The 25,204-nt window shown below is 36.6% G+C and overlaps 1 protein-coding gene across 2 annotated transcripts in view; it reads left to right on the top strand.

Moving 5' to 3' along the window:
- The window catches only part of LOC306872320 (mineralocorticoid receptor-like), an 81,601-nt gene extending 60,935 nt beyond the window's left edge, over positions 1-20,666 (top strand). For both annotated transcript variants that reach the window (XM_079420821.1, XM_079420822.1), the window contains 3 exons: positions 2,218-2,348; positions 15,941-16,098; positions 17,898-20,666. In XM_079420821.1, coding sequence (XP_079276947.1) covers positions 2,218-2,348; positions 15,941-16,098; positions 17,898-18,053 — 445 coding nt within the window. In that variant the 3' untranslated portion in view covers positions 18,054-20,666. The remainder of the gene's footprint in view (positions 1-2,217; positions 2,349-15,940; positions 16,099-17,897) is intronic.
- Positions 20,667-25,204: the final 4,538 nt, after the last annotated feature.

Below are 25,204 nucleotides of genomic sequence, written 5' to 3' on the forward strand. Positions count from 1 at the left end.
ACATTCTGATGGCAAACCTCCACGTAGGCAGCAGAGTGTTGTCATCCACAAAACCACATTTGTAAGATAAACACATTACATTACATTAACCACGTATATATATTAAATAGCACATATATACTGTCCCAAAGTCAACAGGTCAACGTGTTTCCACTGAAAATAGTATGTGTACTAATAGTATGTGCACACAGTTTAGTTAAGATGCCTAAATAAATACGCTTTAAAAAGGACAAGATTTTTTCATGAACTAGACAAGGTAAAATACAATCGAAAATACATTAAATAAAGGTTTGTACTGACCATAATTAGTTATTAGTTATAGAAATATTGGCTGCCAAGAACGTTTAACCATTCTGAAGACATATAGTATAGTGACAAATATGGTCACCAACTTTCCCATTCAGTCTACGACATATTAATTATTCTACATATTCTGAGTGCAGTTCATTGTTATATTATTACATTTCAATGGTTGGTTTTAAGGATATTTTGGTCCATGTGAAATTTAGGTCTTGAAGCAAAACCAGTTGAGAAGCACTGCAGGACTAATGCAGCAGTGCCCTTAAAAGATATTGATTGAAAACATTGTATGTCTGCCTTGAAGAGGAGCAAAACAAAGGTTTCCAGGTTTCCAGTCTGGCACTTTTCAGTGTCCTCTAAAAGTATGTCAAAAAGAGTCCAATATATACGTATGGATGGGTGAGGGTGAACTTTGACAGACTGCTGTATGTGTATGCTCTTCCAACTTTCACACCTCTGACACAATTCATATAAAACACATCTCCATAGCAACTGAAAGACGAGCCACAACAAATGCCATTTCCTTCTTTCTCAATAACATCTATTGTTTATGACAGAATGTAAATGGTATATATATATAAAAAGAATAATTAGAAAATCTACTGTAAGGACACCACTATAAGGCAGATTTTCTTACATGTGCAGAGATGAGGAATTGAACTCTTCTCTCATTCCATCTGAAAACTGATTGAAGGTTGGGATATTAAATAAAGATCTGTCAGACTGGAAGAATGGGAGAGACAGAATCATTTCTGCCAGACAGCTTTGGAAGACATTATCAGTATTCATGCATGTGTTCTGAAACACACACACACCTAGAGCCAAGCAAAGTGGCAGATCAGAAAAGGTAACTAGTAAATTAATAAACAGCCAAGACAGTGTCAAGATGAAACCAAAAGTGGTGAATAAGACTAAGAACAAGACTGAAAAGCCAGAATTCATTTTCATGTACACATTTAGGTGTACATTTGATCAGTTTATGCATTCCCTGGGAATCGAACCCATGACCTTGGTGTTGTTAGTGCCATGCTCTTTTGGAAAACTTCTGGTTGCATGTTTGTTTGTCTTTGAAAACTTTATTAGTAATAAAAAATATATAAATGATTGTAATTGCAACAATTTTAATATTTTAATAAAAATTATACATTTATATTATTAGTTTAATATTTTAAAATGTAATTTAATCCTGTGATGTCAAAGCTGTATTTTCAGCATCATTACTCCAGTCTTCAGTGTCACATGATTTTTCAGAAACCATTCTAGTATAAATCGTTGAAAAGCGTTGTGCTGCTTCATATTTTTTTCAGGATCATTTGATCAATAGAAAGTTCAAAAGAACAGTATTTGTTTGGAACAGAAATATTTTGTAACAATTATAATATGTTTGTTATTTAATGTGTCCTTATGTTATGTGTCTAATTCAGCTTTGCCATCACATGAATGTATTGCATTTTAAATATATTCAAACAGAAAACAGTTATTTTAAATTGCAATAATACTTCACAGTATTACTGTATTTTTGACCAAATAAACGCAGCCTTGGTGAGCATGAGAGACTTGTTTCAAAAGAATCACAATGATTCCAATCCTTTGACCGGGTGCTTATTTTTGTTGTTATTAATAGTTAAATCGCTTAACTAGTTAAACAAATAATGTTACAGTTCCTAATAAAGTTACTGGCCATTTGGCAAGTTTGATTTATTTTTCATTTATATGCCCAAGCCTATTTTTACTTGACTTTGGCAGTAGATGAGGGTTAATTCTGGACTGTAGAGGCTCTCCAAACGGCTCTGCCAATGTGGTAATCTAATAAACCTCAAATGGTGCCTCAAGTACGTATTTCCACAGCAATTTTTGATTCAACAAAAGTGGACCAATGAAGTTGTTTACTACAGATCCTCTCAATTTCTCCACCAGGGAACGTATGCAGCAGTCTGCCATGTACGATCTGTGTGTGGGCATGCGGCAGGTGAGCCAGGAGTTTGTCCGTCTGCAGCTAACTTACGAGGAGTTCCTCGCCATGAAGGTCCTGTTGCTGCTCAGCACAGGTGAGATTGTGCGCCCAGAAAACATCTTCTACATGGGTTTCAAACAGACAAAGAATCAGCCAACAGAATGGAAAATAAGCAAATGCATGAATGAATGGATGTCTTCATTTACTCCGTTTGCCTTTAGCACCCAAGCTGAGTATGTGGGTGTGTGAGATCAGAGAAATTTCCATGAGATTTGATTGTATTTAAATATTGACACCTGTGGTTTGACCTAGTGACTTAGTGAGAAGGGATTTTAACATCTTTTGAAAGGTTACATTCTTATAATAGAAACTTGTGAGCAGAGGTGTCAAGTAACGAAGTACAAATACTTTGTTACCTTACTTAAGTAGAAATTTTGAGTATCTATACTTTACTGGAGTAATTATTTTTCAGCCGACTTTTTACTTCTACTCCTTACATTTTCACGCAATTATCTGTACTTTCTACTCCTTACATTTTAAAAATAGCCTCGTTACTCCTATTTCATTTCGGCTCGTTTTCATTCCGGCTTGTCATCGTCATGGGCGTTGCTAGGTCATTTTTAGGGGGGCTTTAGCATCTTACGATTCTTCCCCTTTAAATTTCAAACGGCAGCAGACTTCGGCTCCTCCCCATCTTTCTGCGCGTTCTTCAATCCACAGACTGCGGTGGCGCAGAGGAGAGGACACGGTGTGTGTTTATCGATAGATTGTTATAATATCTACATCTGTGCAGTTCTTTGTCTTGAATACGGTTTACAAAAAGTCATGGGAGAGCAATCGGTTTCCAATCTTCTGTAAAGTTTTCGCTGCATTCACCACTCATCACACCACAGCTGTTTTCTTCAGCGAAAGCCCTTAACACATTATACGCATACTTTATAAAACGATCACGCTATTGCTATTTTTATTTGAAAACTTAGCTTTCAATATAGAACTTAATATTACAGTGCATGTGGCATTAACTACCATACAGTTATGCATAGAAGTGATTAAAGACAGTGACAGACAGCACTCAGTCAGTGCACTCATTTTAATTGCATATCAGAGTTATTGACAGAGATTGAAACATTGTGTGTCCTTCTCACAGACTGCTTCAGTTTTGCGGCTTTTTAAAAAAAATTTTACTTTTAAAAGTTAATCACAGCACCCACATAGTTTAATCCATTGTCCAGCCTTATAGCTGTGTTGTTTATATTGCTAATATGGATAGTCAGTGTAAGTTTAAAGTGATATGATGTTTTATGTTTACAATTTTCTGTTTGTACTTGAGCATAGAAAAAGATTTGTACTAGTAATGCAAACAGTAACATTTTTGGTTTGTACAGTAAACAGGTGTGTGTGTGTGAGATCAGGTGGACTTGTATTTGGCTTGTACTCGGATGTTATACCCATCTATGCAATACAGTGGAATACTGCAATAAGTTTAGTATACCATCCTACCCTATTAATAAATTTTTTTGTAAATATTTATTTTTTATTATTATACCATCATAGGGGGCTGAGCCCTCCTAAAATGAAAATCCTAGCATCGCCCTTGCTCATCGCTCAAAAAAAAATAAAAATAAAAACCTATCCAGATAAATCCGGCCATCCGGATAGAGTGAATTGTGGTTGGATGAGAATATAAACCTATACCATTCCGACACCCTATTGGTTTGTACGCGATCCATCGCACCTGCACATGACACAAATCACGTCACACTCAAAAAAGATTATTTCTTAAAAGTTATTATTTCTCCACTACTGGCTCATTTATCAAACGGGTGCTTTCTCTTCGTCCGTTGCCCTCACAGAGTCCTGCAGCTAAGCTTGGATGTACATTTACATTCCAATAAAGGTTATTGATGACATGCCTCTGAAGTTTGACTTTTTGCACCATTACAATACTTACAGGCAACTAGTCATCATATCTTCCGCTCCATGAAACACGTTAATACTCAGTAGTACACATGGTTTTTTAATGTATTTGCATTGTACTAAAATGCGTTCATTTTCAGTGGGCACATATCCGGCTGAAACAGGTAGCCTAGTGCATCCCACATTTTTCAACATTAACATTTTAATATAACATTATAGTCATTATGGCCTTTAGAAAAACATTTTTTTGAGGAGGTGGGGTAGTGCACAATAGGCCCCTGTGCCGCGCCCTAAGCTTTTGTCCTTAATGGCATTTTTTTTCCTTCCATTACTTTTACTTTTATACTTTAAGTAGTTTTGAAACCAGTACTTTTACTTGAGTAAAAAACTTGAGTTGATACTTCAACTTCTACAGAAGTCTTTTTAAACCCTAGTATCTATACTTCTACTTGAGTAATGAATGTGAATACTTTTGACACCACTGCTTGTGAGTTATGTCCTTAAACTGGTAAATCAGGTCCCTGTGCCTAGAGCGTTATATAGCTGAGGTCAATGAGTTTAAAGTTGGCTGTGGTGCTGTAGGTCCCGATCTCTTTCTCTTTGTCACACCCCTACTTTCCTGCTTGTGCTGCACTTTGCACTAATTACGGCAAAAAAAGGAGGAGGAGATGCAAACTTCTTCTCAAGCTTTGTGCACTTAGTCTAATGCTGAAACACTAAGAATTACAATTGAATCTAAAGGCTACATTTTGCAGTACCGAATGATGTCCATCATTTTATCTTAATGTCTTCTTTATGAAAACATTGTTGAAATTAAAAGTTTTCTATAATCACCTCCTCAACCTTAAGGCATGCTGCTAAGTAATTGCTTTTTAGAAGATATTGATTTGTTTGCAAAAATGGATCACTTTAATTAAGACACCAAACAGAAAAGAAAACATTTCTTTCCTTACACAATTAAATCATATTTTAGCATTATAATGAATACAAGTGTCCCATACATACATGTATACTATAATTGACAATAATATACATTGTAAGTATAGTTATTATTAATTAATAATATAATATTCCAATTAAGATTATTTCAGATATTATTGGTATTTATTTACTCAGAAAAATAAAGGTGTGTAATACTCAGAATCAGAATGAGCTTTATTGGCCAAGTATGTTTACACATACGAGGAATTTGTTTTAGTGACAAAAGCTCCACAGTGCAACAGAAAGACAGCAACAGGACAGGACACAGATATTATGAGAATAATATACAAATATCCAAATAGGCAATGTACAAAACAGCAAAAACACAATATATAATATAGACAATTATGTGTGTACAGGTCTGATATGTGCAAATTTGAAATGAAAAAATTAGATAAAAAAGTAAGCAAGTGTGGTGAATATATAATAGAGTTGTGTGTTCCGCGTTTTATTGTCAAGTGTTCATGAGATGGATTGCCTGAGGGAAGAAACTGTTCCTGTGTCTGGTCGTTCTGGTGCTCAGAGCTCTGTAGCGCCGACCAGACGGTAACAGTTCAAAGAGGGAGTGTGCTGGATGTGAGGGGTCCAGAGTGATTTTACAAGCCCTTTTGCTCATTCTGGATAAGTACAGTTCTTGGAGAGTGGGGAGGGTTGTACCAATGATAGTCCCTCCGTAGTCTTCTGAGGTCAGATTTGGTAGCTGAGCCGAACCAGCCAGTTACTGATGTGCAGAGGATGGATTCAATGATGGCTGAGTAGAACTGTTTCAGCAAGTCCTGTGGCAGGTTGAACTTCCTCAGCTGGTGAAGGAAGTACAACCTCTGCTGGGCCTTTTTGACAATAGACTCAATGTGATTGTCCCACTTCAGGTCCTGAGAAATTATGGTGCCCAGGAATCTGAATGACTCCACTGGAGTCACAGTGCTGTTCATGATGGTGAGTGGGGGGAAAGCAGGGGGCTTTCTTCTGAAGTCCACGATCATCTCCACAGTTTTGAGCGTGTTAAGCTCCAGGTTGTTAAGACTGCACCAGACAGCCAGCTCCTTAACCTCCTGTCTGTAAGCAGACTTGTCACCGTCCTGAATGAGTTTGATCAGTGTGGTGTCGTCTGCAAACTTCAGGAGCTTGACAGAGGGGTCTTTAGATGTGCAGTCATTCGTGTAGAGGGAGAAGAGCAGTGGGGAGAGAACGCAGCCCTGAGGAGCTCCAGTGCTGATGGTGCGGGTGTTGGATGTGAATTTACCAAGCTTTACTAACTGCTGCCTGTCTGTCAGGAAGCTGTTGATCCACTGACAGACAGAGGTGGGGACAGAGAGCTGTGTCAGTTTATTCTGAAGGGTGTCCGTGATGATGGTGTTAAAAGCGAAGCTAAAGTCCACAAACAGGATCCTCACACAAGTTCCTGGTCTGTCCAGGTGCTGCAGGATGAAGTGCAGTCCCATGTTGACTGCATCATCCACAGACCTGTTTGCTCTGTAGGCAAACTGCAGGGGGCTCAGTAAGTGTCCAGTGATGTCCTTCAGATAAGCCAAAACCAGTCTTTCAAATGATTTCATGGCCACAGACGTTAGAGCCACAGGTCTGTAGTCATTAAGTCCAGTTATTTTGGGTTTCTTATGGACGGGGAAGATGGTGGAGCGTTTGAAGCATGAGGGGACTTCGCACAGCTCCAGTGATCTGTTGAAGATCTGTGTTAAGATGGGGGCCAGCTGGTCAGCACAGATTTTTAGGCAGGCTGGTGACACACCGTCTGAGCCTGGTGCTTTCCTTCTCTTTTTCTGGCGCACGTCATCTACACTTATCTGAATTGTAGGTGTGGGGGAGAGGGGGGTTGCTGGAGGTGTGAATGGTTGTGTGGAGAGGTGTTCAGAGCGGGTGTGGGGTGATTTTTCAAACCTGCAATAAAACTCGTTCAAGTCGTCTGTTAGTTGTTGATTCTCCAAAGTGCTGGGGGATGGTGTCTTGTAACTGGTGATATCTTTCATACCTTTCCACATTGAAGCAGAATCACTGGAAGAGAATTTGATCCTTAGCTTGTCAGAATAATTCCTCTTTGCCACTCTGATCTCCTTTTCCAGTGTGTATTTGGCCTGTTTATACAAGACTTTATCCCCCTTTCTGTAAGCATCTTTGGTCTGATGGAGCTGTCTGAGTTTTGCAGTGAACCATGGTTTGTCATTGTTGTAAGTTAAATGAGTCCTGGAAGGAATGCACATATCTTCACAGAAACTGATATATGAAGTTACAGTCTCTGTGAGCTCGTCCAGATCGGTGGCAGCAGCTTCAAAAACAGTCCAATCAGTGAGAGAGAAGCAGGCTTGTAAATCCCGCTCTGTCTCATTAGGTCATCTTTTAACAGTTCTTAATAGACGTTTTGCAGATTTAAGTTTCTGCCTGTAGGTCGGAATAAGATGAACCAAACAGTGATCAGAGAGTCCTAAAGCTGCTCGTGGGACAGAGTGATATGTGTCCTTTATTGTTGTGTAACAGTGATCCAATATATTACTGTCTCTGGTGGGGCATGTGATGTTCTGTCTGTATTTTGGCAGTTCGCGGGAGAGATTTGCTTTATTAAAGTCCCCGAGAATGATTAAAACAGAGTCTGGGTGTTGTTGTTCTGTGTCTGTGATCAGATCAGCGAATTTCTGTAAAGTTGACCATACATGCGCTTGCGGTGGAAAGTAGACACTCACAAAAATTAACGAGCAGAACTCCCGCGGCGAATAGAACGGCTTGCAGTTAATGAAGAGCGTTTCTAGATCTGAACAGCACATCTTCTTTAACACAGTTACATCTGTGCACCTCCTCTCATTGATGTAAAAGCATGTCCCACCGCCGCGCGATTTCCCCATTCATTCCGCATCCCGATCTGCTCTGATCAGCTGGAAGTTAGCCAGATGTAGCACGCTGTCCGGTGTGTCGCCATTCAGCCAGGTTTCCGTGAAACACAGAGCAGCAGAGTTAGAAAAATCCTTGTTTGTCCGAGAGAGCAGAAGGAGTTTGTCCGTTTTGTTGGGTAGAGAGCAGAGATTCGCCAGATGGATGCTAGGCAATGGCATTCGAAATCCGCGCTGACAAAGCTTCACAAGCGCGCCAGCTCGCTTCCCCCGTCTGCGCGTCCTCCTGAAGCGTTTGACCAGAGCTACTGCTCCACCAACTACAGTGTCCAGCAAAACATCCGAATAGTCAAAATCCAGTAAAAGATTTTGTGGTGTGTTCAGCAGGTCATCCCTGGTAAAACTGATCGTATTTGAGAAACAAAAAAACAGGAAAAACAAACAAAAACATCTGCGGTGCCATCTTAGAACATTTCTTCATAGATTAAGGTTATAATATAATATAATATAAAGTAATGTAATATAGGCCTATCAAATCGATTAATCGCGATTAATCAAATCTAAAATAAAAGTTTCTGTTTACATGATATGTGTACGCACTATATATAGGGTTGGGTACCGAAACCCGGTACCAATATGGCACCGGTACCTATGTAACCGGAATGTACTAGAACCGAATCAGAACGCAGATTTCAGTGCCTCATTTTGGTGCCATGCCTGAGCGATCGATTTAAATATTTGTCCTTTGTTTCTCCGAAACGAACGTAAGATGCATCATCACCGGTACCGCACGTGAAAAATAATTTCCCAACTGAGAAAATGCACGTGAACTCAAGTCAGAATGCTCTAATAATACAAGTCCAACAAATCTTTGTAGTAACGCGAATGTGCTGTTTTCACATTCCGACTTAAAGGCACAACTCGGGAAATGAGAGCATCTGAGGAGCGCGTGAATTAAGGATGTTCATTTTAACCGTTTAACCGTTAACAGACCGATAAGAATTTTGACCGATTAATACAATCAGTTAAACGGTTTAAAGTCACTTATTTATTTTATACAAATCCTTTAAATTAACAGTAGGCTATTTAGAAAAGAACAAGAATTAAAAATGTAAGAAGCTATAGCTATATAACGACAAACCAAAACAAATTAATTTAGGATAAAACGAAACTCAAACCAACGTTGGGTCTCTCGTTCGACACTGTTACGGGGCTGACGAGACGTGAGACGTGCGGATCCATATGCAAAGCTTTATTACCAAACATGGTCAGAAAACAGGCAGGGTCAGAGATCGGCAAACAGGTATGGCAAGGGCAAGACAGAGCAATCCGTGGAGCAAGCGTGGGTCGACGATCAACGAACAGTATCCAAAGGGGCAAGGCAGAGAGATAATCCAGAGACGAGAGCAATAAGTCCAAACGGGGAGCGAACAGAGTCCAAACGGCAGAGGCTAAGGGTAAATCCAGTAAACACGGGCAGGGTCAGACACGGCAGGAAAACAAGGCAAGACTAAGACTAGGACTATGACTATGGCTCTGTAAAGTTGCTATCGCTTGGGGAGTGATAAATTCTAACACAATTACAGGAACAAAACAGAAACACGGAATGGCACGGTAAAGCAGCTAGCGCTAGGTGAGCACTAAATGCAGATCAATACTCGGCCCAGAGCAAGAGGAAGTCCCAGGTTAAATAGTGAGTGCGTGATTGTGAAATGAGCATCAGGTGTGTGTGATGAGTGAATGGTGACAGCTGTGATCTGTGCAATGCATTGTGGGAACTGTAGTCCAGTGTGCTGTGTAGTGTGAGAGTCAATGTGGTGACTCAGTTTTTACACAGTTTTTCTTTCGTTTTCGTTTTTCTTTCGTTTTCTTAAATTATTATTTAAGTGAAAATATATTTCTCGTATATGCCTATTTATTCATTATATTAGCGCCTAGCTTTATCGCTCGCAGAAGCGCTACGGGTGCGTGATGTGATATGATGTCCATGTGAATCCTCATGTTCTGTTGTTTGTTGCTTTTTGCGCATGTAAAATTAATCCCAGGAAAACAAATGTTAGTATTTTTAACGGGGCACTTATTCTTTCTAATTTAAAATAATCCTGTCGGTTAACGGTTAATAATCCGTTAATGAGCGTCGGCTGTCGTTTAGGAAAAATAACCGAAATGAACATCCCTAGTGTGAATGCAGTAATTACACTTGCTCTGACAGCAGCAGGTAGCCTTCCATTAACTAGCTAAGCTAAACATGCTTAAATTAAAATGCCTAAAGCTAAAATTCTCTTGTATTCACGTTTTTAAACCTGTTGTCCAACAAGAGAGAACATTATAACCTTTTTAGTCCACAACATTTGTGATCTGATGTAGATTCTTGTCACAGAATGAGGCAGAAAATATGTTCCATAGATTACTAACACATTGATTAGCAATGGATTATAAATATATTTAATTATTATGAAAATACCAGAGATGGCTTGAATAACACAGATAAACTATACATTGTCGTAGTCGAGTGTTTATTGTGTTTGTTTTATCATTCGAAACATTTATATCTTCTGTTTACTCAGTTACAGTGATAGCAATGCCTTTGTCCATATTGGGGATTTCCTGGAGCTTCATGAGTTCCGCTACTTCTGTGACTGTGGATTTTTTGTGTGAGGACGCCCTCTGGTGTCCAGTATGAATGAAAAAGACATCATGTGTTTAGTGCTAAAGGCCAATCCAATTATTAATTGGTAATTTAAAAAAAATAATATATATATATTTTTAGAAGTATCGGTTCAGGCACCATTTCAAAAGTATTGATTTGGGACCGGTATCGGAAAAACCCCAAACGATGCCCACCCCTAACTATATATGATTTACATTATATATAAATATAAATATATTACATATATTTCTTAAAATATATACATGTGTGTAATATACACATATACAGTATACACAGTACACGCATATATTATGTAAACAAATTATTTTTTGGATGCAATTAATCGATTTGACAGCCCTAAATATAATATAAATAAATAATATAATATAATATAACATTTCTTTCAGGTGCTAGATCAATTTAGCTCCCATATACAAGAGCAATGCATACTCTCAGTTCAGACAGAGCCAACGCACCCCTGGACTTACAGCATATGAGACTAAAGTTTGAGTTCTGAATTCTCATATAGGATAGGTTTTGGGATCCACAACCACTTGCTGATCCTCTGGAGCCTTTCCAGAGAGCCCTGCTGTACTTAATAAAATCCAGTCAGGAGATGGGCACAGCTCCAAGAGCTGGTGTTTTTCTCTCCAAAAAGAGAGCTTCATGCAAAGTGAAAGAACAGGGGAAGTGTAGGCCGAGTAGTCGGGGATGGTACATTTTTGAAGAGCTGTAGGTTTTGATGGAGCGTTTCTTTTTTTTAAAAAAAGGTTTCCTGATACAAAATCAACATATAAAGAAAACAATTTGATGTATTTTGCTGACTACATCTGTGATGTGGGTTTATGTGTGTCATTGCTGATACGAGATACGCTGGGAAGAGCTGTTTTGTTATATAAATAAACCGGTTTCTGTTTTTCATGGGTAAACCAACCGATTACACAGATAATAGTGGACTACAAGCGCTTTGTTATGATCTACTTTATATGCAAATGTTGCGTTTCTGTGTATTAATGCTGTTGTGTTGGCATGTTATCTTATGGTACAGTTACTGCTTGATGTTTTTATAATGCAGCTTGTTCAGAATGCTTTTTTGATTCATTTTGATGTGTTATCAGCCTTTTCTGCTTTGCTAAAGCTATTGTGTCATGCCCTCTACTGTGGGGCTCCAGGGCCACTGTAGTTTTAGCATGAAGGGAGAGAGAGAGAGAGAACTTTTATACATTATTATTACAATTATTATTATTCTTTTTATTTCTGTTAATACATATATGCACTATTTGTAAGCAGCACAGCTGCAATTGCTTTGGCAATACAAATGTATAGTTTTTGTCATGCCAATAAAGCACACTTGAATTGAATTGAATTGAGAGAGAGAGAGAGAGAGAGAGAGAGAAAGAGAGAGAGGCTGTTAATCCTCTTTGACCTTGGCTAAGGTTTCAGAAGCCCTGTAGGCTTTCACGTGACCTTATTTGTGATGGTAGTGTTGACCTGCTAAAATAGTGAGTCACTAAAACAAACCCCCTCTCGTTTTTGGACTTTTTTAAAATTCCATTATTTAACCCCTTTTTTTCCCTTTTTGTTTGTGGTAGACTCAGACACTGCGAAATAAACATTCCCACAGACACTGCTATTGTGCAAAAAGAAATATGTCTATACAATTCAAGGTATCGGTTTGACAGTATTTTGTTATTAGTGTTAAATACATTTTGGTGGACTGATATCTTTTGTTGAGTAAGTCTTACATTTACTTTCATAAAAGTATTTGGACACCTACTTCTGTTATGTAATGTCTTTGCATTATATAACAAAATATCAAATTAAGTGGCATTAATTTTAAAGCAATGGGACAGGCAAAGTGTTTAAGCTTTTAAATGACAATCACAATTTTAAGTGGGCATGTTCAGTAGAAGTTAAGCTCAGTCAACAGCACTTATGTACTGTAAATGCTCAATCATTTATTTTGAATGTGAAAAAACTCTGGCCAAACTATAAACATTAAAACACTCAATGGTATTAGTAGTTTCAATAGTGTAGCATTAAGATTTAATCAATATGCATGTTAATAATATATGCACATAATATGCACATAATTTAAGCATGGAAAAATGTTACTAATCTTTCTATGTAAAGATAAATCCAATTGTTGTCATGACAGTGGAAGTCCTAAAACAACTGTACAAATGATAAGAACAACTTAACAGCTCAAATAAAATGCAGGTTTTAACAGGAGTATTAATATGAGTGCTTTATAATAAGTTTCACAGTTGTGCTTTTAAAAATAAAATAAAAAATAGCTCAGTTTAATGTATCACTATGAATCACTTTTTGCTTTGAGGGAAACATTTTGATAACAACATAAAAAATGTAAAAAAATACAAATTCATAAAAAATATTTTTTTAATAGGCTAATTTATGTGACCTTTTATAAAATTACAGGCTTCACATTTCTGATTTTAAATGCTCCAAAATTGCCCTTTTTATTTTACATTGTAATTACCTCAGCATAAGCTTCTTTCTTTCTTTCTTTGTTTCTTTCTTTCGAATATGAGGTACAAGTCAAAATATTTTTTTAATCAACATAATGCCACAATTGCTGTTAATTGAGCTTAATTGTACTAAATAGCTCTTTAACTGACTCTTCCTGTCAGATATGTTTACAAAATGACAGATTCTACAGGCAAAAACCTATTTCTTATGACAAGACTCGATTAGCGTGGCATAATCGCCCCACTTTTTATTCACTGAGGCTCTAAATGGCTAGATGTGGGTCAGTGGGAGAGAAGAAAACAGGGGGAAGTGACTGCAGGTTTTACAGACACCTGCCAATGAACAGAGATGAAGAACTGCTTTTCATTCAACACACAGAGTAGAGTGCTTTAAACGTCCTGAAGGACTTGTTGTAATTTGGTAATGTTAACAAAATAGTTAGCTAGTTTCGTGCTAAGAATTGGCGTTTGTTGAAACTTGTTTGTGTCTGAAGGCTATACTTAGCATTATTACATTATGTTGGTTCTTGCATCTTAACTTTTTTTTAAATGAAAGGTTTTCCATAATTATCACTACAGCTTTAAGGTGTGCCGCTGTGTCAATGCTGCTTTGCTTGCAGTAATTAACATCAAAATCATATTGAGACTAACAGAAATGAAAAGAATTCAATTGGCCAGTCAGTGGGATGCAACAAAATTACTAATTTTATCAAAATAGATGTTATTTGTATGTTGTCGAGCAATGGATAGAGCAAGCGTGAGAATGAGCTGTTTCTTATTCAGCTGTCCAGAAGCTGAATGTCATTTCATGAGGTTGGCAGTAGGCCATGAGTGCACTTGTCCTACAGCATAGGAGAGAATTACTCCCTTCAACCTGAATGAGCTTTTATCTCCCATCTGCCAAAAGTAAAATAGTTTTCAGTACTTCGATTGTGTTAATCGTGAATAACTTCACACAAGAGAACATTGATCACCTGGCAGACAGATTAGATTAAAGGATGAATAAACAGACATAGATGGATAGATAGATGCTACTTAAAGAAAACAGTGTTGTGTTTCTCACTATAGAGCGAGTAGCTACTAGTGTTGTCAAAAATATCGATATTTCGATAAATATCGATACTGAAATATCTGAACGGTACCAATAATAATTTCCCAAAGTATCGATACACCGATACTAGCCGAGCTGTCACTTTCACTTCTCTCCAAAGGCGCGTGGACAAGCACCACATGTGACCGCACTCGTCTCCTTCGCTCTGGACAGAAGTGAATAGAAAGATGACTGCTCTGGTTGTTAAAGAACACAGCAGGAGCGCTATCTGTAGGGATCTATGATCTCCGCGATGCAGAGAACGCCACGGAATCCAGTCATAAAAACTGAATTTACAGTTTAACGCGGAATGTCACGGAATTTGTCAAAGTTTGGATGAATTAATCAAAAGTAGGTCATTACACTTAAATCAAATCAAATCGCGATATGGACTAGTATCTGTAAATATTAAGCTGCAAAAGTGGATTTAAATATGAATCCTGCATGTTCTGCGCGTCTCTGTGTGAATGTGCTGCATGTGCGGTTGTGTTTACTAATGTGGCGCTCGCGGTGATTTCAGCGTCTGCCGTCTCAATGAGGACATAAATACATCAACAATATCTCCAGAACTGATCTGAAAGGCACTTTACGAGCATTTTACCATTTAATTTGAGTAAAACTAGCGTCATATCATACACACACAGAACTTTAGAAGTATTCACGGCAACCCGTCAAAATAAAAGTTCGGTTTAACTTAGCCTATTAAAGACTGTGTGCCAGAAATAGGCTATATTACTATTATTTAGTAGAATGTACATAATACTACTACTTACTACTACTGTTATTTTTTTTTAAAGAAATAATCACAAAATATTTTAATTTTAATAGTAAATCCCCTTCATTTGCTAAAAATGTAAATGTTTAATTTTCATTAATTCAAATATAAATGAATTAAAATTGTTTTATGCCTTCATCTGATATCCAGTAAAATTTAAATACACAACACAGAATTTCTGAAGGGGAAAACACATTTCATAAGGCTACTGTAAGAATAAATAAAAATAGTTTGTATGCATTCAAATAATAGACATGCTAAAACACAGAATTTGGTAACAATAAAACATAAGGTGAGAAAAAAATAAAACATTTCATACGGCCCTAAACGTGTCATTTTTGTTACACTTTTAATAAATTAAATGTTAAATTGTATAATTTTCATGATTTTAATGAATTAGACATGCTTTTAGATTAATAGCATTTAATTTGACCATAAAAAAAAAAAAAGAGTCCAGAAAAATTCAAACGGAAAAAAAGGGAATCCAGAAAAATTAAAATGGAAAAAATTGAATGTAGAAAAAAATAAAACTGAATTTGGGGAAAAATAAAACGGATTTCATAGGGCCCTATATCTGGAAATATTTTGGTTATGAAGCAAATGAGAATATCAACAAATAGAACTTTGGATTTTAATTAGTACATGTATTAGTAAACGTTAGTTTCAATTAACATTTAACTAAGATTAATAAATAAATCAACAAATGCAGTACCTCAAGACATTTTTTTGTTCATGTAAAATATACCGCATGTTCTCGACTTGTTACATTTATCTTTAAATTAAAAAAATTACCCCCTTAATATTGTGGCAGTTTTTTTCTCCGTGGTATCGAAAATGGTATCGAATATCGATATTTTTCAAGGTATCGTATCGAAGTTAGAAATTCCAGTATCGTGACAACACTAGTAGCTACTGTAACAAAGTGAGTTTTTTTTTTTTTTTGACAGTGCCCAAAGATGGTCTGAAGAATCAAGGGGCATTTGAGGAGATGCGGGTGAATTACATCAAGGAGCTCCGCCGCTCAGTTGGGAAAGCCACTAACAATTCTGTCCAGACGTGGCAGCGCTTTTTCCAGCTCACCAAGCTTTTGGACGCAATGCATGAAGTAAGTCGAAACATTCGCCTGTTATTGACCTCAGTTGATAGATCAAAGACAGATACAGTTCTGCTCTAATTATCCAGAGTGTTCTCATTCAGTTCATGGGTCTCTTGGGTCACACTTTATTTTAAGGTCCAATTCTCACCATTAACTATGACCTTTGCCTCAATAAACTCCTAATTTGCTGCTTATTAATTTTTAGTAAGTAGTTGTTAAGTTTAGGTATTAGTGATGTAGATATGGTCGTGCAGAATATGTGCTTTATAAGTATTAATAGACAGACAATATGAGAATAATAGACATGCTAATAAGCAACTAATAATATGAAGAACTGGTCCCTATACTAAAGTGCTAACGAAATACCTTATTTTCATAATATCTGTCAATTATAGTAAGCTTAAGTTTAAGTAATGTTCAAGCAAATCGGTTTTAAGCTTCTTGACTTGAACACGAGAGATTATTTAAAGCAGTGGTTTTTCCATGTTTTAAAGCAGAGGAGCTCTAATTTTTTTTCATGATGTTTATACAGTGTCTGAAAAATGTGACCCTGGACCACAAAACCAGTCATAAGGGTCAATTTTTCAAAATTGAGATTTATGTATCAACTATTTGAAAATCTGGAATCTGAAGGTGCAAAAAATTCTAAATATTGAGAAAATGGCCTTTAAAGTTGTCCAAATGAAGTTCTTAGCAATGCAACTTAATGTCCTAATGATTTTTGGCATAATAGAAAAATCAACAATTTTGACCCATTCAATGTATTTTTGGCTATTGCTACAAATATACCCCAGCGACTTAAGACTTTAAGAGGTTTTGTTGTCCAGGGTCACAAATATGAATCATAAAAAAATGCCAAAATTAAATAATTGGATTTTATTGTCATTGCACTAAAGCCATAAGACATTGTTAAATCATTATCCTGAAAATATTTTGTATGAAGTTGACTTCATGATTCTTTTTCTTTTTACCTACTATTAACATAAGATAATTTTAGTTTTTTCTTATTGCTATGTCGATGTCTGTTTGATATAAATAACAGGGACGGGAGTAATATGAGTTTGTTACATAAAGTAGAAATCCTTGGCTTTATTTCTATAATATCTGTAATAAGTGCACCGTAATAAGACTAAAAAATTAACACCTACAGGTATTCTGGTTTAGATCATGTAGCTCAAATATTTGTCTAGAAACAAATCAGAATGAGCTGATATTTATTTAATAAATATTTAGTATTCATTCATTAGAAGTAGCTCTCAATTTCTCATGTGGTTAGAAGCTGAAAACCATTAATATTTCAAATCAGCGGATGTTAAAATAATTACAGCTGTATATTATTAAAGAGTTATAATATCAAGTGTGCATTCAAATGAAAAACTGCCGTCCTTCATGTTGCCACTGCGAGATTAGAGCCTCGGTTCATTTCTGAGAGCTGTTCATTGCTAATCACTTTTTTTGCATTGCTGCCAGCTCAACATTTTGTAATAGCACACAAAAGTTCTGGAAAAGACGTTTTTGAATTGCACTTGGGGGTGAAGAACACTTGACAGCAGTGTTGATTTATTAATTTGTAAGATGAAGAGAAACAAGTTCCAGTTCTGCCTAAAAGCTTTTCCGCTTTGGTCAGTGAGATGGCGCATCCATAAATGAACCCAGCCTCTCTGAAGTCTTTTCTTTGCTAATTCATCAATACATGTTTACCCAGACTCATGTTTCACCAGAACGTCTCTTTAATGATAAGCACTGTTAATTTGAATTTAATCTGACAGTTCCCTTGACAGAAGTCTCTTCTCTGTTTCTCTTTACAGCTCGTGGGGAGCCTGTTAGACTTTTGTTTCTACACTTTCCGTGAATCCCAGGCTCTGAAGGTCGAGTTCCCTGAGATGCTGGTGGAAATTATCAGCGACCAAATACCAAAGGTGGAATCGGGCCTAACACACACCCTGTACTTTCACAAGAAATGACTGAAAGCTCGCAAAAGGAGGGAAAAATGAAGGATCACATGAGAGGAAAAGCAGAGGACACTCAGCCCTCAGAGAGTGAACAAGAGCAAGCCCGCTATGCACAAAGCAAGGCGTAACGAGAGGCTTGGTTTAAAGCCATATAAGGCTTGCGTAGTGAGGGAAGGCAAAGAGCGATCTCTGTACCCAGTTAACAGAGAAGAACTCATATTTCATGTGACAGTGCATTCCTTACCCCCAAAGACAATGCTGACAGCGTTCTATATGGATATGAAGCCATATTCTTTGGTAAAGCTATAGTGCACAGTCACATGTGAATACGTCACACAAATATGGGCCCATACACTAGACATTTCCTTGACTCCCAGACCTGTCAATCTGCCAGTAAATACCATTGCGTTTGTATGTAACTCTCCTATCTGCCGCTCATAAAATTACAAGCAAGTTTCAGTGATAAAACTGCTTTTTATTGCTGGTTAAGATGGAAACATTGATTCAATTGGGATGTTTGCAAAGAGGAAATAAGATACTCCAAGGGCTACAATATGTTAAATATAGCTGAATTTTGACTAATTGGTGCACAGAAGTAAATGTAGACAGAATCAAATCTAAATTTATCTGCAAAAATGGCATACATGTGTTTTTTGATGACTTGTGTTTACATAGGCCACGCTGATTCAGTGCTGCGGTGGCCTGATGATTGATAAGCTGAGAAATGGCAGCTCCGAAAAAATGCTATTGGACTGGGCAGAGAAAAAAAAAACATGCAACTTTGCAATACAGCAAATATTATGGCTCGTCTTGTAAAAAATTGAGCTCACGCAAACACACATGCCACATTTTGTGTGCGCGCTTGGACTGTAGCAAATTTAGTAAATTGTACCTAAGCTGTTACTAAACCAGCTCCCTTTTGACGTTAAGGAAAATACAGTACTAATTTACAGTTCCACACAAGAAAAGCATTTTATACGATTGCAAAGTTTTTGCGTTTCCAAGAAACAATCCAGCTAGAAGCCATTTTCTAACAAGGTGCTTCTGTTTTCTTAACGTAAATAGTAGATGATTTTCAGTAGCAGCACATGTACAGTTAGATACCGTATGAAGCATACAGCTTTCATATTAGTAAACAACAATAACAGCTGTAGTCCACGTAGTTGTCTATTGTAAGAAACAGACAGGGTTATGTGGACTAATAACAACAGTAACCTGCTCATAAACACACAATATATGTGTATCGTATGATTATAATTGTTGCTTGTAGGAATATTTTTCAAACGTTGTACATAGGAATTTTTGATTTCAACCACCTTGCAATTAAAACTTGGCTATTTGGGGAAGTAGCTGTCGACTTGAGAGTACTTGAGTGAATTGTATCTTAAAAAGGAATTTGGACCACTGTTTTGTGTTTCATAACCCCACTGTGCTACTGATGGAATCAAAAGAGGTACCGCTAGTTCTCAAATGCTGTGAGTCTGAGGACAATGAAGGTTTGTGTGTGCTGTTTGTGTGCGTGCATTTGCTTTTCTATTTTCTCTCAAATTTCTTAAAGGCACAGGATAGCTGACTTATTTTTGAGAGGGCATTGCTGGTTTTCTCTGATAGGATTTGAATGATCATATTGGCCGATTTTGATTTGCACAGACACCATAATGTGATAATTAGATGTTCTGCTATTGTGTTGGTTATGTAAAGTTTTGGGGGGTGGGGTGGGGATCAGGTCAGGACGTTTGTGAACTGGAAAGGTCCAATAACTTTTGACGTTTGCCTTTTTTGATGTAGCTGGTTGGTGGTAAAAGACTAATGGAGGACAAAAATACTCATTTGAATAGAACAATCAAATCAATCTGTGGTACCCAGGCAAAACCCATTTCACCGACCTGTCAGTACACATTGAAAATTTCTGATGGACCTAAAACTAGGTATTTGCAGTAGTCTCTTTTTTCCAGCCTTTCCCTTTTTTAAATACACAGATCTATAAATGAGAATAAATGTTAAAAGATTCATAGGATGCATGTGAAGTATTTTTGAGAGATTCTATTTTGCTGGACACAATATATTAGTAATTTGTCTAAAAAAAGAGTATATGAGATCTTTTGTAAAGTGAAATGTTTATGCATGCTTTTTGAAAAGATGTTTACAGTGTATTTAAGAAGGGAAACTTGTGCCTTTTTTCTCACAAAAGTTATCATTTTACAGTATCTATTGTAAATAAATCAGTGAATGATTATGTTGCGTCGTATGGAACATTTCTATATTAAATCTTTGTCAGACGTTGGGATGTGAACACATGGAAGTTCACACATTCCCCTCTTAATAGTTACTGACTGCACATCAATCAGAATCCAGAGCAAGAGCCAGATGATGGCTATACATTTAATTTATATTTACTTTTCACAGCAAGAGAGACTTGTTTACTCCCTGAATGTCACTAACTTAAAACTTATCATTTTGCTCTGTAGTAATGTGAACTAATTGTATGGTTTTGTGTGTTTTTCCTCTTCGCTTCACCTACAAATCTAATAAAAACAGAACACAGTGCTCACATCAGAGGTTAGCTACATTAAGCTGAAAGGAAAGTACTTGTGGTTGCCAAATATTTTTATCCCAGATTTTTTTAAAATAAATAAATAAATATCTAAACAAAAATCAAACCAAGCAAAAAACACTGATTTTTTTCTTCTTCAGTGCACCAACAATGCTCTTTATTATTATTTATACAGTATATGAAAAATATATAGATTTTTTTTAAATAGTATAAAACAAATTCAAACCTAAAGACAGAACTAGGACAGGGAGCAAAATTGAAGATGATTCAGATATGAATTCAGATGTCCATCAGCAACTTAAGAGAATATATATTGGCATGTTTGAAATTTGCGTTTCTCCATCACCAAATGATGAAGCTTGAAATATTGAAAGTTAGTGTGAATCCACACTTTTGAGTTGCTTGTTACTTCAGCTTTGACAGTCAGCATATGACTTTTTAGATGAGATTTTGATGAGTCTTATAACATGAAAACTATGCATTTGTACAAATCACATTACCACCAAGCAGCACCTTTGTGCAAAATAAGGGCAAAGCATGGTCAAGGTAACCAGAGTATGATGAACCAGAATAAAATACAGCTTACTAGTGAAAACCCACAGACCACATGTTGTGTTAGCGCATTAACACCCTTGTGTTAATGGATATTGGTGTTTCTTTTTTGGGGATAAATCTGAATCTGTGTGCTATACATTGTTTAAAGTGACAAAGCCATATCTCTTTTGTGACAAAAGAGCATTTCCTGTTCATATTTAGATTTTTTTCTCCCTTTAAAAAAAACAAAATAAAAAAACAGTGCTTTGTACAATACTTGTTAGCAAATCTCCTCAGTACAGAAATATTCAACATGAGCAAAAGACAGATGCAACTAGTTCCTCTAAACTGTATATTTTGATGCAGATCTTGCCATAACTGTGTTTGCAGAAACATCAAGGGATTCCAATAAACCTGTTAACAATGAATTACTGTGCACTCTTTCTTTTGCTATTTAAGACAATTCATAAGCATTAAAGGGCAGAAATGGGTGTTACATCTGCTGTAAATTGCAATTTTTACAACAGACATTTTTTTTTTGTCTGTAGAACAATATTTCACTAAAATTTCACTAAAATTACTAGTATTTCAAATACATAAACAAGTGTATCTGAATCTAGTGATGATATACACTGGTGTCTTTTTTTCATTTAACAGTCGAGTTTGGTGATTTGTTCTGGGTTAACTTAAGGACGGGTCACAAACTACATGCTCTTGTATTGCTTTTGTGATCATTTTTAATTGCAACTCCCACTGAAACTTTCAAATACAGTGGATTTTCTCGGATGATCTGCAGGACCATTAACATCGACTTCCTTTTCAAACAACTATGTAAATAAAATCTGTCTGAAAAAAAATCTATTTGTGACTCAACTAATGAGCTTATTGTAAAGTTTTTCACACTCAAAGTTCAATTTGTTAACATGAACTAAGAATAAACAATACTTTTACAGCATTCATTAAATGTAGGATCGTTTTCATTTCTATACTGATTAAAGGGTTAGTTCACCCAAAAATTCTGTCATTAATTACTCACCCTCAAGTCGTTCCAAACCAGTAAGACCTTCGTTCATCTTGGGAACACAAATTGCGGGGGTTTTTTTGGGATGAAATCCTAGAGCTTTCTGATCCTGATCCGAAGATGAACGATGGTCTAATGGGTTTGAAATGACATGAGGGTGAGCAATTAATGACAAAATTAAAATTTTTGAGTGAACTATCCCTTTAATATTATTGTATTTTGAATTAATATGAATTAACAATGAAGGGAAGCATATTCATTAAACTAACATAACAGTTGCAATAAAACTGAAAAAGCAACAGATCTTTTTCTTCATATTGTTTTTATTTCCCTATATCATCTAACTCAGTTCTATCTGTTGGTTGTTGGTTTTATGGAGGCAGATATCAATGTGAGTTTGCAGGGATGCGTTGACTAAAGTTTAATCTGTGTCACCAGATGGAAGTAATGAAATATTGAGTTGATATTCTGATTAATAAACACTGTAAGTGTTTAAAAGCAAGATAAGTTGAATTTTTTATTTCATGTTGTCTTTACTTTAGGTTAACAAATGACAAAGTATTGTTCATTGTTCGCTAATATCTATATCTAACTTATGCCTACCTAATAAACTGAACCTTATTTTAAAGTGCTACTGCTCATGCTGTAGATGTTTTAGAGATTTTGGTGGTCAACTGTAGTGGATAACAGTAGGAAGACAGTGAATTGGATCATAGGATGCGGCAGACATCTGAGTGGGCGCCGAGTGAGTGGAAAGAAACAGCAGCAGTAGGAAGAAAAGGAATGGATAAGGAAAAAAAAATACCTGGATACAGTATGTGGCAAAGCCCAATGGAAAACAGAAAGAGAGAGAGAGAGAGAGAGAGAGAGAGAATGCACACTAAAAGTAAAGCGGAGAGTAGGTTTGAGTGACAAAGTCAGAATTCAAACCTCTGGCAGATTTTAGTTGTAACAAATTATATTTCTCCAGGGGAAATGAGCATGAACGAGGAAGTAAGTGATTATGGTAATATGTGAAGAAAACAGCAAGTCTCGTCTGCATTTACTGGTCTAGCAGTGACGGAAAAATCCTCAGAAAACAGCACCAGAGAGCGAGATCTTCTGACAAAGAACATAAGCATTAACAATGTAACACCTCCACGTCCCCAGAGAGAAGATTCGCCATTAACCTCGTTAGAAGCCCTCTAAAAAATGTGCTTGTTTGCCAGACTGTGAGAGTAGACAGTATTACTTTTGCGCAAATCCACAGCCCACTCCAAATCTCTCCCAGATTGCCAATAACGCAAACTGTGTAGTCCTGCCAGATAAACAGAATCTATTGGATCAGGCAGATTTCAGGGCTGTGGCTTCACACATGGCAGTTTCTGTGCCCCAGATTCTCTGCTCGCAGACACTCAATCCTTTTCTGTTTTGTTTTTCACTGTCCCACCTTCTCGGTCTCATTCATCCGAGATATAATACAGTTTTTACTTATTTATTCATTATTTTAATTACACATTTTTGATCTGTTGGTTAAATGTGTAAATGAGGCATTATTTAATTACATATGCACTAGTTATAAATGTATATATTGCCAGAAAAGAAATCTGAAAACTATATAACATTTTGTTTGACATGCTTGGGTCAAGCATCTCCGCTACTCCTTTATCACTCATATATATATATATATATATATACATACATATACACACAGTACTGTACTCCTTGTTTTGTACAGTATATATTGTACTGCACAAAACAAGAAGGAGGGATATGCTGGAGGAAACAAAATGAAAACATTAAGAGTTTGGTGGATAAAACCAGTGCGGCACAGAGCCTTCTCATTCATTCAGGTGGAGAGAGATGGGGCAAATAGTGATTTGGTCTTAACTCATGACCATGTTAAAAAAAAAAAAAGAAAAAAAAAGGGAGACAGATGGGAACTTTGTGGTTAAACTGCACCCAAGGAAACTGAAGTGAAAGGGAGACACAGAGAGAGAGAAAAAGAAAGCCAGAGGGTGAGAAAGTGAGATGAAGCGGACAGGGATGGCGGGAGGGTGAGTTTGCCCATCTCATTAGCTAGGGCTCATTTGATTATGTAAGCACCCGGCTCTTCGACACGTTGCCTATTTTTAGCCCTCTCCCATGTCTCGTCCTATCATCTGCTCTATTAGTTATTGGATGTCTGTGACTCCGCCATGTCATGGTAATTATGTAATACGTGGCACTCAAACACACACTTTCAGGAACACACATCTCACAGCAGTCTGGAAGACATTTGCACACTAATGATGTGTACAGCGCACTGAAGTGTGATAACACGCACACGCACAGACCGGAGGTGCTTTGTAAACTAATTAGACAGAGGCTGTGACTGACTTTAGTTGTCCAGAAATCAAAATTCAAGAAATTACCCAGTTTATTATTTATGTATTCCTGATTTGCAGTCTTGATTTGGTGCACATTATGTGAAAAACAAATTGAACTGGTCATTTTTTATGAAAATATAACACTCTTGCCATTTTGGGTGATGCAAACATGAACTATTTTTCAAACCTCTCCCCTCCTACTACCTGGCATTTTTTATTTATTTATTTTTTCAGAATTCAATCAATTCCTAAAGTAATTTGATCAAAGTGATGGTTAGCCCAAAAACTCATTTTACTTAATGTCATGTATTTCTCAATAGCTACTTTTACATGCATCTAAATAAGCAGTTTATAATCAGACTGATGGCTGAAAAAGCTTCATGTAAACACCTTAATCTGTCCAAATTTGAGTTCAGTTTGAATGAAATTTGTAAAAGCTTATTCTGACTATTTTCATAATCAAATTCAAAAATTATTTGCGCACATGCACACACAGTACTGCTACATATGTTTACACATGAATACTGTATTTGCTAAAAAGCTTTTCTGACACAAATGTCAACTTTCTTTTAAATATGCACATATAAATGAAAAATCTGAATTAGGGTTCATACAAACAGGATGCTTCACTTCTGAAATTAGAGGGTTCCTTCTAATCGGTGAAAATTACTGCACGTAAACATAGTTTACAATATAAACAATAAAC

This window comes from Barbus barbus, assembly GCF_936440315.1.
Source record: "Barbus barbus genome assembly, chromosome: 7".
Lineage (NCBI taxonomy): Eukaryota > Metazoa > Chordata > Actinopteri > Cypriniformes > Cyprinidae > Barbus > Barbus barbus.